Raw genomic sequence first — 14,148 nt, forward strand, 5'->3', positions numbered from 1 at the left:
TACCAACATTTTCTTATTCAACCATTACCAATTCCATGAAAGTAGATATTTTGTTGATGAGAAAATTGAGGACCAGAAAGGTTAAGTAACTTGTTCAAACTCACAAAGCTGGTAAGTGGGAGATACAAGATTCAAACATAAGAAATCAAGCTTTATTTAGTATACCTCCCCCAAACCCCTCACCTCAAAATTCACTAACATCCTGGTAGTTTACAGAAATTTCTTGTGAACGTATAACTAACTACAAATATTTTAAATTGACAACATTTCAAAGAGTGTTGTGTGTGTAAGTTTTACAACTAACTCTACGATGCTACATGGCCTATCTTGGAAACTGAATGGAATTAAGCATTCTAAAATCCTAAAGCATCGCACAAACGTAAGGCATTCTGTTATTCATTAAAATCAGTTTTAGTTTGAGGATCTTTGGCAGACGGCAGCAGGATTTTGAGATACTATGAAATAATTAGAGACACCCTAGGATACTGTGAAATCATGATTGAGGTGAAATCATGATCGAGGTTGCACTAAATTGGCTTCAATAGCCACACATAATAGAAATGATTTGGACAACAGATAATGTCATTTTAAAATGATTATATTAGAGATGCTAGATGCCTCCCCCGGATGTGGGCATTGCCCAGGGGTCCATTCTGGGCCTGTCCCTTCACCATCCCCTCAGGCAACCTCACCTACTGCAGACTTCAGATATCACCTCTTCATGCCCACAAAGTACCCACTGACATGCTCACCCTTCATCATTTTCCCTGTCTTTCCCTTACATCATAGAGGCCCCTCTGGCATTTCAAACTTAAAATGGTCAAAAACCCAATTCATTATCTATTCCACCTTTCCTCTTGTGTAATCCTTCCTTCCCTTCCTCCTCTTTTGCTCCCACAGTTAACTGCAGCGTCCACCACATCTAGAAACCTCAGCATCATCTTCAATTCTGCCTAATACATAAAACTAGACTCTGGATCCTTAAGAGGAGACTTTCAAATGGACCTCTTCTTTATTTGCTCACTCTCTCAAGATCTCTTTAAAATCAAGACAAAACAAAATACACCTCAGGTGATACTGAGATTCTCTTCTTTCAAAGTCTAAAGAGTAGTCCAATCTCCTTAGCATGGTCCTGCAACACCCAGCTCCTGCCATTCTAGTTTCATCTCCCACACAGACCTTTGCCACCTGCCTGCCACCCTCACTAGCCAACCTGCTCTTCCTTAAACCCGTGGGCAACCTCATGCTTCTCAACCTTTGTTTATTCCCTGTGCTTTCTCCACCATCATCACAGAGCAGTTTCTGAACATGCTGTCTCAGGGACTTTGCAGATGCTGTTCCCTTCTATCTGAAATGCTCTTCCCTGACTGCAAATTCTATTCATCCTTAGAGTCTAAGCATGAGCTGGACATATTCACTGGGGAGCTTTTCGCAATTCCCCCATTTCCTTTTTCCAAGCCCCAGAATACCTCTCCTTCATACAAACGTCTATTATCACTCTCATCACACTCATATTTCTATATCCTCAGTTGACAGTGGGCCACTGCTGGCAGAGATGTCTTTTTCCTGTGGATTGCCAGAACTCAATGTCATCACATAATAGATGCTCAATCAACGTGAGATGACCGACTACCATGACTACCAATAAATGCCAGGCTTTATGTATGCTCATTAAAAAATGTAATGACTGGGTTTCCCTGGTGGCACAGTGGTTGAGAGTCCGCCGGCCGATGCAGGGGACACGGGTTCGTGCCCTGGTCCGGGAAGATCCCACATGCCGCAGAGTGGCTGGGCCCGTGAGCCATGGCCGCTGAGCCTGCGCGTCTGGAGCCTGTGCTCCGCAATGGGAGAGGCCACAACAGTGAGAGGCCTGCGTACCGCAAAAAAAAAAAAAACAGAGAGACTTCATCAACCCTCCACAAAACGTCTAGCCTGTGGCCACCACCTGCTTTCTATGGCTGGAGGGGAAGAGGGTCAGGAATAAGGACAGCTTGACGCAGTGGGCATGGAGCCCTGTGTGTATAGGGTGGAAGTGGCTGTCTGATGAAGGCCCTGGGGTTCTATGCTAGACACTTCCCAGTCCCCTCTCTTTTCCCCATCCAAGGAAATTAGGACCAGTGCAGCTTGGTCTTAACTTAACTGCACTTAACTTGGGTTAAGTGAGGCAAGTCCCAGGGTTAATTCAGTCAGATGTCCTGCCAAGGGGTAAGCACACAGGGAAATAGGCCTCCAGGTGGCTGCAAAGGCTAGGACATGGGGCCACCATGCAAGAAATCCCAATAAGCCATCGTGCCCCTCCTGAAACCCCAGTGATACAGAGAAAGGGATGGAACAGAGAAGGGAGAAAAAGGCAAATGAAGACTAGAGATGAGTCAGACACGTAAAGAGAAGGATTTATAAGGTACAGAAGACCAAAGAAGTTCTCTGGATGCTTATTTTTCGAAGACAATAATAAGCGAAAACGCATGACATAATTTACTTCTCAAAAGAGTACTGGTAAAGAAAAGCAATAACAAACCTAGTTCATTTTCCAATTATTTGGAATTTTAACAAATGGGAGTTTACTCTATTAAAATTCCATATCCACAAGTGAGTTTTCAGAAAAAGTAGAACTTTTTGATGGTGTTCCTATATCTATAAATATGAATGATGCAGATTTTGGGTCCTATGATATCAGATGACAAGATTCAGCCCAAGCTTCAGCTCTTGCTAATTAAACAAATCAATTAAGAGACTGCAGTTGCAACTGTGTAGCTGCTGTTCTATAGTAGCAATAACAACCCCAGGGGGAGGTCTTTTACTACATTAAAATGCTGTCCTCCACAACTCCATCTGATATTATTAGAAACAGTTATTTGTGTCTTGCTGTCATATTAGTAGCAAAGGCAAATTATGGAAATATGCAGACCAGAATGGTCCCAGTATGAGATCAGGTTGGGTTTTCAGCCTCCAAGGGAACAATTGCTGAAATTCCGAAGCTCCCCAAAGTTCTTTAATGGAACTGATAAATCTATCAGCACAGCATCCATTTAGAAACTAGGTAAGGGTCACGTATTTACATACTTTCCTGCTAAGCTGATACAATTCAACTAGATGAATTATCATATTAAGTTTACCCTCCTGAGTTAAACTGATGGAGTTCAAAATTGTTTTCGATGGTTGTCATTAATCGCTGTTACTTCGTGAATGCTTACTTTGAAATCTTATTGTGCTAGTGTAACAAGGGTCATATTAATACCATTCTTCATGGTAAATCTTTGTAAAACATGTTTATTCTACAGATATTGTTACTCAAGCTTTCAAGGCTAATGAGAAATAAAGTATATTTATTATCAATAAAAACTTAATTTAAAATGTACAATTTGAGATTTAAACTAGCTTTAAGAACTTTAGCATGATTTGGTTTCATTAAGATCTCTGGCTAAGCTTCAAAGACGTATAATTTGATAGTTCCTCAAGAGTCCTTGGGTAAATGCCAAAAGCACAGCTATGAAGAAGCTGCTCAATGTAGTCGAAGCTTATTCTCTCTTTCGGGCAATATGTATTGATTTCACATGAAAAAAAAATTCCGCCTTACTGAGATATATGTTTGTCTTAATATTACGGCGTTTTAAAGATAATGGAACTTTAAAAAATTAAATATAAACAATGATTGCAATACAAGATTTGGAATAAAACAGTAACTTCTGCATTCTTCAAGTCATAACAAAATATTCTTCCTTATTGTGAAGCACAGTTCAAGTAAGGAAGTAGGGTTACATAAAATACTGGACCTTTTCTACTTCTCTGTGAGCTTATACTATCTGACATACACAAACTCACAGCTTCACCAAAAAACATGCAAACAAAACAAACCCAGACAATTTACTATTTGAAATAGGCACAGATATCCTGGAAAAGTTCTGGGGTATGTAGCTCTACCAACTAAGTGTATACTGTGAACTAAATGTTTGTGCCCCCCCCAAATTCATACGTTGAACTACAATCCCCAATATGATGCTATCTGGAGGTGCCACCTTTGGGAGGTAATTAGGCTTGGATGAGGCCATGAGTGAGGCCTGGCAGGAGAGAGGCAAATGACGAGGCCCTGACACCTGTGCCCAACACGTTTGAAGAAGAGCAACAAGGTCGGCTGAGTTGATGTGTATTTTAGAAGGATCACTTTAACTGCTATATTAATGATAAAGCAGGGAGCAGGGGTGGAGGTGGGAAGACTGGCTGCTGCAAGAATCTGGACAGGAGACGACGAAGACTCTGGTCAGGATGGGGGCGCAGTGGGAGTGGTGGATGAAAGAGGGGAATCAAGGAAAAGACAAGGTTTTAGCTTAAGTTGCCATTTTCTGAGACAGGAAAAACTGCCTGGAGAAACTTTATGTTGGTTTGGTTTCTTTGCATGTTGTGGCTATCAAGAACTCAGTTTTCAGTATCTGAGCCCTGAGAAATCTATTGGAATCCAAGGAGAGATATCAAGCAGCAGAGACAGCATAAGTGCCCTTTCTAGCATGAGCACAGAGGTACAGAAAAACCTTCATGTAATATAATTCCAGGTAGTTGTGAGAAAGAATGACATGGATCTTTACGTAATGACTTAGAAAGATATCCACCATTTATTCTTGCATGAAAAGATGTATAAATCTATTTCTGGAAGCATATGTCTACTGTTAAAAACTTAAATACCTCCAGGGAATAAAATGAATACTTCCGTGATGGTTAATTTTATGTGTCAACTTGGCTAGGCAACAGTATTCAAATATTTGGCCAAACATTATTCTAGATGCTTCTACAAAGGTATTTTTTTAGATGAGATTAACACTCAAATCAGTAGACTTTGAGTAAAGCAGATGACCCTCTAATAATATCGGTGGGCTCATTCACTCAGTTGAAGAAAAAGGAATGACCTCCCAAGCAAGAGGGAATCCTTCAAGCACACTGACTTTGGACTTGAACTGCAACTCTTCCCTGGTCTACCCTGCAGGTTTGGGACTTGCATCCACAATCATGTGAACCAATTGCTTAAAATCAATCACTCAATCAATCAATCTCTCTCTCTGTAATATATAAAAATATAATACACACACACATCATGTTGGTTCTGTTTCTTTAGAGAAACCTAATACAATTTCTTATAAAATGCATTTAAATAATATTTAAATTTTCTAATTAAAAAAATAAGCATGTGTAGTACTTATTAATCAGAAAAACAAGAATAACCACACGGAGCAATACTTAAAAGTTTACATCACGTCAGGCAGGTGCCTATACAAATACTTTAATATGTAAACTTTACTACACCTCTATACATATACAAAGCACACAGTAAATGCACCTTAGTACTAATATCCTTCCTATCTCAATAGCTGCAAAATCACTCTTCTTTTGCTCTAAGCCACAGGTCTGTCCTCTGATATTCTCAACACACGGACCTAACAGAAATACCCAGTGTGAATTTATAACCTGAACAAGGCACCCAAAGGACATGAACAGACATTTTACAGATTATAAATGATACCTAGCAAGTGAATACATGGAGAAATATTCAAATATAATACCAATAAGCAGAGAAATGCTAATTAAAACAATAAGGTACCTTTTTCAACAAATTATTTTGAAAATTATACTACTACTAATATGATCATTATAAACCTATAAGTAAAAATAATAACTATAAATTAAATTTATTTTCACTAGGTAGAGGTAAATAATTTTGAAATTATGATTCAATTTCATTAGAAATGTGGACTCCAAAGCACCTAACAAAAAAAGCTAGAAGGAAAACTGAGCAAAAACAAAACAAAACATATACAGAACAGAACAGCAAGGTCACGATTTTCTTTGTTTTTTGGCCATGCCGCGCATCTTGTGGGATCTTAGTTCCCTGAACAGGGATGGCACCCCGGCCCTCGGCAGTGAGAGCACAGAGTCTTAACCATTGGACCACCAGGGAATTCCCAAGGTCACTATTTTCAAAAGCATCTTTTTAAAATACGTTCTTATTTTTATTAAAAATGGGGAGAAAGTCCCCAGTGAAAAAAGGACTTAAAAGACTCAACAAACTACAGATAATTTAAAAAACCATTTTGTCTCTCATAAGAAATAGCTAAAATTACTCTATCATGGAATCTTTTCCCACACGTTAAAGAACCCATTTCTTATACAAAGACATCTCACTTAACAGCAAAACAAACCCATGATGAAGCCAAGTTCAAACCCATGGGCTATAACTACTAGTCAATCACTTTTTCTCTCTGTAAATTAAGAGAATATAAAAAATAATAATTCTTTCATACTTACCACAGTACCAAGAAACTGAATGCTCATGTTGCCACCTGCTTCTCGAGAAAGACACTGGGGGAAAAAAAAGAGAGGTATAAAATGAATTTTCATCCATACAAAAACATGTACATGAATGTTCATAGCAGCATTATTCCTAATAGCTGAATAACCCAAATGTCCATCAACTGATAAATGGATAAACAAAATATGGCATATTCATACAATGGAATATTATTTGGCCATAAAAAGGAATGAAGTACTGATACATGCTACAACAGAAGTCAGTCACAAAGGAGCACATATTATGATTCCATTTAACATGAAATGTCCAGAAGAGGCAAATCCACAGGGACAGGAAGTAGACTGCTGCAGTTTGGCTCTTCTTAGCAGGAAAACTCTCAGCAACCTGGAAGACTTCCAGGTTGTCAATAACTCCTCAGGCCCCAGCTAGCACAGGCTACAGGTATTATCTTAGTCTGCTGCCTAAGAATATACCATATATCACATCTTTTCACCAGTATAGATTACTTTATATCACTTTGTCAAAGAAAGGACTAGAAGAATTTTCTGATGACCCAAAGAGTTAGGGGGAATAAAAATCGAAAGTTGGAGCTTCATGGGCCTGTTGGCAATTAAGGAATGGAAGTAATGAAGGTGGACATAAACTCTGGTGTGTCCTACTAAAAAAAGGAACATGTTCCTAACTCTAGAGCAGGAGGCCGGGTGGGAGAGACTGCCAATGCCAAGTTCAGAACGGTTAGAAAAGGTAGTGGATTCCATGGATGCTTTTTTTTTTTTACTTTTGGCTGGTTGGGTCTTCATTGCTGCGCGCGGCTTTCTCTAGTTGCAGCGAGCGGGGGCTACTCTTCATTGTGGTGCACGGGATTCCCATTGCGGTGACTTCTCTTGTTGTGGATCCTGGGCTCTAGGTGCGTGGGCTTCAGTAGTTGTGGCACACGGGCTCAGTAGCTGTGCCTCACGGGCTCTAGAGCGCAGGCTCAGTAGTTGTGGCGCATGGGCTTAGTTGCTCCACGGCATGTGGGATCTTCCCGGACGGACCAGGGCTCGAACCCATGTCCCCGGCATTGATATGTGAAGTCCCACATTTTTTTTTAATACATGTTACATTTTTTTATTTTTGTTTTTTAATTTTATTTATTTATTTGGCTGCATCGGGTCTTAGTTGCAGCATGTGGGATCTTAGTTGCCCGACCAGGGCTCGAACCCGAGTTCCCTGCATTGGCAGGCGGATTGTTAACCACTGAGCCACCATGGAAGCCCTATTCTTGATTTTTTGAGGACCCTCCATACTGTTTTCCATAGCAGGTGCACCATTTTGTAATTCTACCAAAAGGGCACACAGGTTCCAGTTTTTCCACATTCTCACCAACATTTGTTATTTTCTGTTTTTTTTTTTTTTATAGTATCCATCCTAACGGGTATGAGGTGATATCTCACTGTGGTTTTGACTTGCACTTCTCTTTCGATTACTGATGTCAAGCATCTTTTCATATGCCTGCTGCTCATTTGTATATCATCATTGGAGAAATGTCTATTCAAGGCCTTTGTCCACTTTTTAATCAGGTTATTTAATTTTTTGTTGTTAAGGTACAAGAGTTCTTTATATATTCTGGATATTAACCCCTTATTAGATGTATGACTTCCAAATATTTCTCCCTTTTCACAGGATGCCTCTTCACTCTGTTGTGTCTTTTGATACACAAAGTTTTTAAATTTGATGTAGTCCAATTTGTCTATGTTTGCTTTTGTGCCTATGATTTTGGTGTTATATCCAAGAAATCACTGTCAAGTCCAAAGTCATGAAGCTTTTTGCTTACATTTTCTTTTAGAAGTTTTATAGTTTTAGGTGTTATGTTTAGGTCTTTAATCCACTTTGAGTTAATTTTTGTATCTAGTTTAAGATAAGGGTCCAACTTTAACCTTTTGTATGTGGCAGACCCATGCTTAAAGAGAAAATCTACATGAATATGACTATCAAATTTATGTTTTCAACTCCCATTTGTCTTCTGAGTTCAAGAATCATATAGTCAACTGTTAACTGGACATCAACACCTGGATATCTAATGCACATATTAAACCTACCAAGTCCAAACAGAATTCTTGATCTGCCTCCCCAAATCCGCTTCTCCCCTAGCCTTCCCAACTCCGTAAATACTACCATCATTCACTCACCTTTAATTCTTTAACTTCCTTCATACCCAGTATCTAATCTACCTGCCAATCTTTTCTGCCTTCCCTCAAAAATATATGTCAAGTTGTTAGGGGAACCACTGACCAAAACCCCCTGCCCTGCCCAGGCAAGATAGTAACCACTTGCATGAGTTATCTTACAACAGAAGGTCCTGGTAAGAAACATGGAACTGACAAGCTACCACCAACCAGAAGAATTCAGGAAAGGTCAAAAGGAGAGAGGAGACACCAGTCCCTATGTTCTACCAACCTCCCAGAATCCTCCTCGCTGGAATCCATCTTGGCTGAGCGATGCGCGCCACCAGAAAGGACCCTGAGTCCGAATGTTTGGCCAGAGAGAACCCAGAAACTAACCCCATGTCCATAAAACCCGAGAACGTGAGCCCCGTGGCAGAGCAGTTCTCCTGGGTTCCCTCACGCTGCTGCTCTCCTCCCCCGGGCGCCCCTTCCCCATAAAGTCTCTTGCTTTGTCAGCACGTGTGTCTCCTCGGATAATTCATTTCCGAGTGTTAGACCAGAGCCCACTCTCGGGCCCTGGAAGGGGTCCCCTTCCTACAACAAAATTAGTTCACTTCAAGCCATCTCCATTGCTACCATCTTAGTCTAAGCCAAGGGTTGGCAATTTTTTTTCCCCAAAGGGCCAGATTTTGCTAGATTCTTCTCTTGATATTTGCCTTTAGCATAACATATTGTAGTTTAATCATTTCCAGTTGAAGGTTGAGTGGAAGATCCTCAATTGCACAATTATACAGATTTTGAAATATGGAAATTTCTTTTGCTTTTGTAAAAATGCTGCTGGAACTGTAGTCTACTTCTTGCTTTAATCTTTTGACAGCCTAGGAAGTATAAAAAGCAGCTTGCCATTAGTTGTGACTCAAACATTATTTGTCAAAATGACTTTACCACAGTATTCATCTTGCATGTAAATGCTGTTTTGCCTTGCAATTTCCGGTTGACTTCATTAAGAAACATTATCAAGTTTGCGACACAAACTAATTTTCAAAGCCATTCAATGTTTGACGTTCCATTAATAGTGGTTGAGGACAGTTCTTTTTTGTTCAGAAAAATTTCAATCTTGGTCCTGCGTCAAAAAAACCTCAACAAACTCCTAAGCTACTGAACTGCTGTGTGACAGGGGCAAATCAGGGCATTAAGCTTCTATGTACAATAACAACTCCAAAAGCAGCCACGGACAGATGAAAATGAATAAATGCAACTGTGTTCTGGTAAAACTCCATTTACGGACCTGAAATTTGAATCTCATATACTTTTCATGTGTCATGAAACATTCTTCTTCTTTTAATTTTTTCCAACCATTTAAAATGTAATGCTTGCAAACTTTAAAAAACCAGTCAACTTGTGAGCAGTACAAAGACTGGCAGTGGGCTGGGTCTGGCCAGCTCCTCGTCTAAACCATCATCAGCACCTCTCGTGTGGATGACTGCAATGATCATACAAGTGACTTCCCTGTCTCCACCACTAGTCCCCTGTGGTCCATCCCTCCTCACAGCAGTAATTTTAAATCACATCATACCATTCTTCTACTCTAACCCTTCAAAAGCTTCGCAATAGGAATCGAATAAAAACCAAATTCCCTGGCCTACGAAGACCCCACATGACCTGGTCCCGGCCTATCTTTGTCCACTCAAGGAGACACTGGCCTTCCTCCTGGCTTCCACACAAACCAAACGTGTCCCTGTCTCAGGGCCTTTGCACGTGCCATTCCTTCTACTTGGGACTTTCCTCCCCCAGATTATTGCATGGCTTCCTCCTACTCCTCACAGGTTGCAACTCAATGTTAAGTATTCAGAGAGGACTTCCTAACCCTACCTAAAGCTACTTCCTCCTAACTGCCTTCTATGAATTATCCTGTTAAATTACCTTTTTAACGTGGTCACGTGTTTGGTATCTACATCCCCCTGCTGCAGTGTAAGTCTTGGTCACTGCTGTATCTCCAGAGTCTAGAACACTGCCTAGGTCGTATCAGAATTGCCTTCTATGTAAGAGACGTTAAAAAAATGTAACAGTTCCTTTTCCTTACCCTACGTGGGTTGGACTGATTCCCAGGCAAACAGAAGTAATTTTGCAATATGTAAAATGGAAACAGGTTTAGAAACTTTTTTTTCACATTAAAGATACAATTAAAGTGTAACAATGAATACGGAAACCATAGATATAAGTACCAATAAGTTACCCTTAACTTTGCATTCAGTTTAAAGCAGGTTAAAATTACGTACATAATGAGTATCAGATATTCCCCCACCACAGCTACCACAGTCTGTATATGTGCACTGAAAGAAAGAAAGAACCCAAACCTGACATATCTCAGCAATAAGGATTGATGTAGTAGAAAACAGGGAAATAAGATGTCATTCAAAACTGGAATTTACTTCTACACAGGAAACAGGAATACACACTTTTCCCACAGTCTAGGATTAAGACAATTCAGTTTTAGAATCCACGAAGAACAAAGTACTCAATGCCTACAATGAATCTGAGGTATGCCAAAACCAAATACGAACTGGCCCCTTGATAAGCTAATAGAAAAAAGTAAAATAAAATAAAAATTAAAACTTTCATCTTCATGAAACATATTCTGTCCTAAAATATTTTACCCCCTATTCTAAGTGGCACTTCACAGCTAAATTAAAACGTCCTTCTTTTCTTACTCTGATAGTCTGCTCCAACATTTACAAAACATACTCCTTTTTTTCTTTCTTTAAGGAAAAAAGTACTTAGGAAGACTTTGTTAACAAAATAATTTCAACATTTGTTAGAATCAAATTCATACAAAATTAGCAAGATTGCTCACTCAAAAAAAGCAGAAACATTCACAAAATTTAAAAATGTTCCAAAAATATCTTCCTAAGATAATAAAATCAAAGGCAATTTCACCTTTAAAAGTAATCTCACTGAACAGTATGGGGAAGAAACAGTAATAGTTTTCTTTTTTCCCTCACTGATTTCCGACTTGATAATATGTTTTAAAGGCCATTACTACGGGATTTGTCTTATCGGACTGCAGTGCAGCTGCTTGTATTATTTTCCATGTTTTCCATAATCAGTGTTTATACTATTCAAAATCCTCTTCTTCTGGCAGCTACTAAAACATAATTTTCTAGTTAACAGAGAGTAGAGGAGAAAAAGTATGTGTGTGTGGGGAGGGGATACAGAAAGACATTTTCCCATTATATTAAATGTTTAAAAGCAACTCCAAATCATAAAGCACATGCCACTAGAGACAAGAAAATGGCTAAGCCTCTAGACTACACTACAAAAGCAGGTAGACTTGCATCAAAATTAATATTTTAAATTATAGTTGTAAATACACCCCAGCTGTTAAACAGTGATTAAATTTTTTGAAGCATAGTGAAAGGAGTTATTTCTGTTCTACTGGTGGGCTTGTTTCTAAGATGTGTAACTGTAATTGATGTTTTCAGGAATGTGAAAAGGAGATGGTTAATAATTACTCTTTCATTTCCTACTTCATTAGAAAAAAACACCATCCTCTACTTCATCTTCTAAGTTATATATTTATATATCCTATACATCCTAAATAGATGGTTTCCTATCACATTTGATGAGTCTAGAGTAATCACATGAATATAGGACAAAACAGCTAGTTACTGCTAAGGGGGTGGAGGGGTGAGGAGAAACATCGAAAAAACATGGGATACATTTATTTGGGGACTGAAAACTAAGATGATTACTTCCAAATCCACTTTTTTTTTGTACTGGCAAAGTATAAGCAAAAATGTAAGTCGTTTCATTTAATTTTCTAATTAAAATATTATTAACATATTTATTTTAGCATCTATACACATACACTTATCAGGATTAAAACTAAAGTTTGTTCTCGGAAGTTGTGGGAGTTATTTTAATCTGAAAAAGAGAAAAAATAAAATAACATTTAAATTTAAACTTCTCTCCTGAAGTGGTGAGAAAATCCATTCATTTTCTTCAAAAACAGAAAATCAAGGTTAAATTTTTTAAATCTATTCAAATTCCGTGTGGACAAGAATTTGCAAATATATCACAGATACACATTCCACAAACATAATAACATCTCTTCTATTACATTCATGTGCTTGTGTAATATTCTATTTTACAAAGGCTCACTTGAGCATTTTAAGTTATCATGTTATATAATCTATTTAACACTGCAATCAATTCACAAGTAATCCATTTAATCTGGTATTCTGTAGTAAATAACATGAGATTCATGTGACACTATTCCAAATTTGTCTGCTTTAACACAGAAAATTAGTTCCACTTAGTTGAATATCAATGACCTATTCAATGCAGAATGCGATAGTGCTGCAATCAGCTTTGTACTGTTATTTATAATAAATTTATCTTCTCTTGAAAATATTTAAGAATATGAGAAATAAAAAGAAAAAAGCCTTCAAAGGTACACGACGAATAGCTTCACATCACACAAATGCGGAAATTGTTAGACTTCTCAAGATCTCAAGATATTTTCAAAAGTATTTAGCTACTCTTCAGGCCTGTGGACAACCTGCTGTGAGCAGGTGGAGAGAAGAAATCGTGCCACACAAAGAAACAGGCCAATAGCAGTTAGTCGGCTCTGCTTGCAAATGTTCAAACAACGTGACTATGCAAAATGAAAATCCAGCATGTAAAACACTAACGAGAAACAGTATATTAAATCCCAGCAGACAAATTACATTGTAAGAAACCGAAAACTATTTGAGTTGTTCAGAGTAAAATTAAAGAGTCTCTTCAAGGTTAAAAAAAATTTACTTCACAGGAATACAGTCGTAGGAATGATAAAAAAGTTCTATTCATCCAGCACGTTCCATAGTCAGAAGGTGCTTGGATGTGTGAAGAAAGCAGTGTTAAGAAAGCAGTGAGCTTAACACATATAGAACAGCAAAACCTTTTGTTTTGTTTCAACACTTTAGTTACATGCTCCAGAGAGGAAATCATTCCACTTTTTAAAAATAGTTCTAATTTTTGTTAAGCTTCTAAATTAAAATTTTAGAAGGTTGTCACCTAGATGAGAAATTCACCTTCTGTTTTAAAATGAATTTAATTCCTCTATTTCTAATTTTAAATAATAAAAACCAAAACTGTGGTTGACACATGGGGGGAGCCCTTTACAAAAATGTGTTTTTTCTTCTGTAAACACTGTCTGACTTACAAAAGGTTCTGTTTGTGAGCCATCTAACTAGCCACACATGGCCATTAAGAACTCGAAATGTGACTAGTGCAACTGAGAAACTAAATTTATAATTTTATTTAATTTTAAATACAGAAGTAGTATGATATATTTTCCCTTTTAAACACAACTTCACTGCTTTAGTACATTCCACTTTAATCGTTCCATTACTTATGTTATTGCTGTCATATACGCATCAGGAGTATGTTTCATTTCCGGTATTCCACTAATAATTTGTGTTTCATGTAGAAATGCTAACATTTTGGATATAGTGGGTTAAATAAACTGGATTGGAAAAATGAACTTCACTTGTGCTTACTTTCTTAATGTGGCTACTAAGAAACTTAAACTGCAAATATGGCTCATATTAGATTTCTATTGGACAATCTGTTTCATTCCACAACTTTTTAAATTGGTAATTTGGAAATCAGAATATATCTTTCCACAAAAGAATGAGAAAAGACTGTTAGTTTCTCAGATTA

General features: G+C 38.1%; 1 protein-coding gene across 3 annotated transcripts in view; it reads right to left on the reverse strand.

The window, feature by feature from the left end:
- The window catches only part of PCCA (propionyl-CoA carboxylase subunit alpha), a 357,444-nt gene that overhangs the window by 57,633 nt on the left and 285,663 nt on the right, over positions 1-14,148 (reverse strand). For 2 of the 3 annotated variants that reach the window (XM_027115894.1, XM_027115896.1), the window contains one exon: positions 6,292-6,345. In XM_027115894.1, coding sequence (XP_026971695.1) covers positions 6,292-6,345 — 54 coding nt within the window. Of the gene's footprint in view, positions 1-5,320; positions 5,334-6,291; positions 6,346-14,148 lie in introns of those variants that run through there. The other variant, XM_027115895.1, reaches the window with a different exon arrangement.

The sequence above is a fragment of the Aethalodelphis obliquidens genome, unplaced genomic scaffold, assembly GCF_003676395.1.
Source record: "Aethalodelphis obliquidens isolate GAN/ISIS:26980383/991018 unplaced genomic scaffold, ASM367639v1 scaffold15, whole genome shotgun sequence".
Lineage (NCBI taxonomy): Eukaryota > Metazoa > Chordata > Mammalia > Artiodactyla > Delphinidae > Aethalodelphis > Aethalodelphis obliquidens.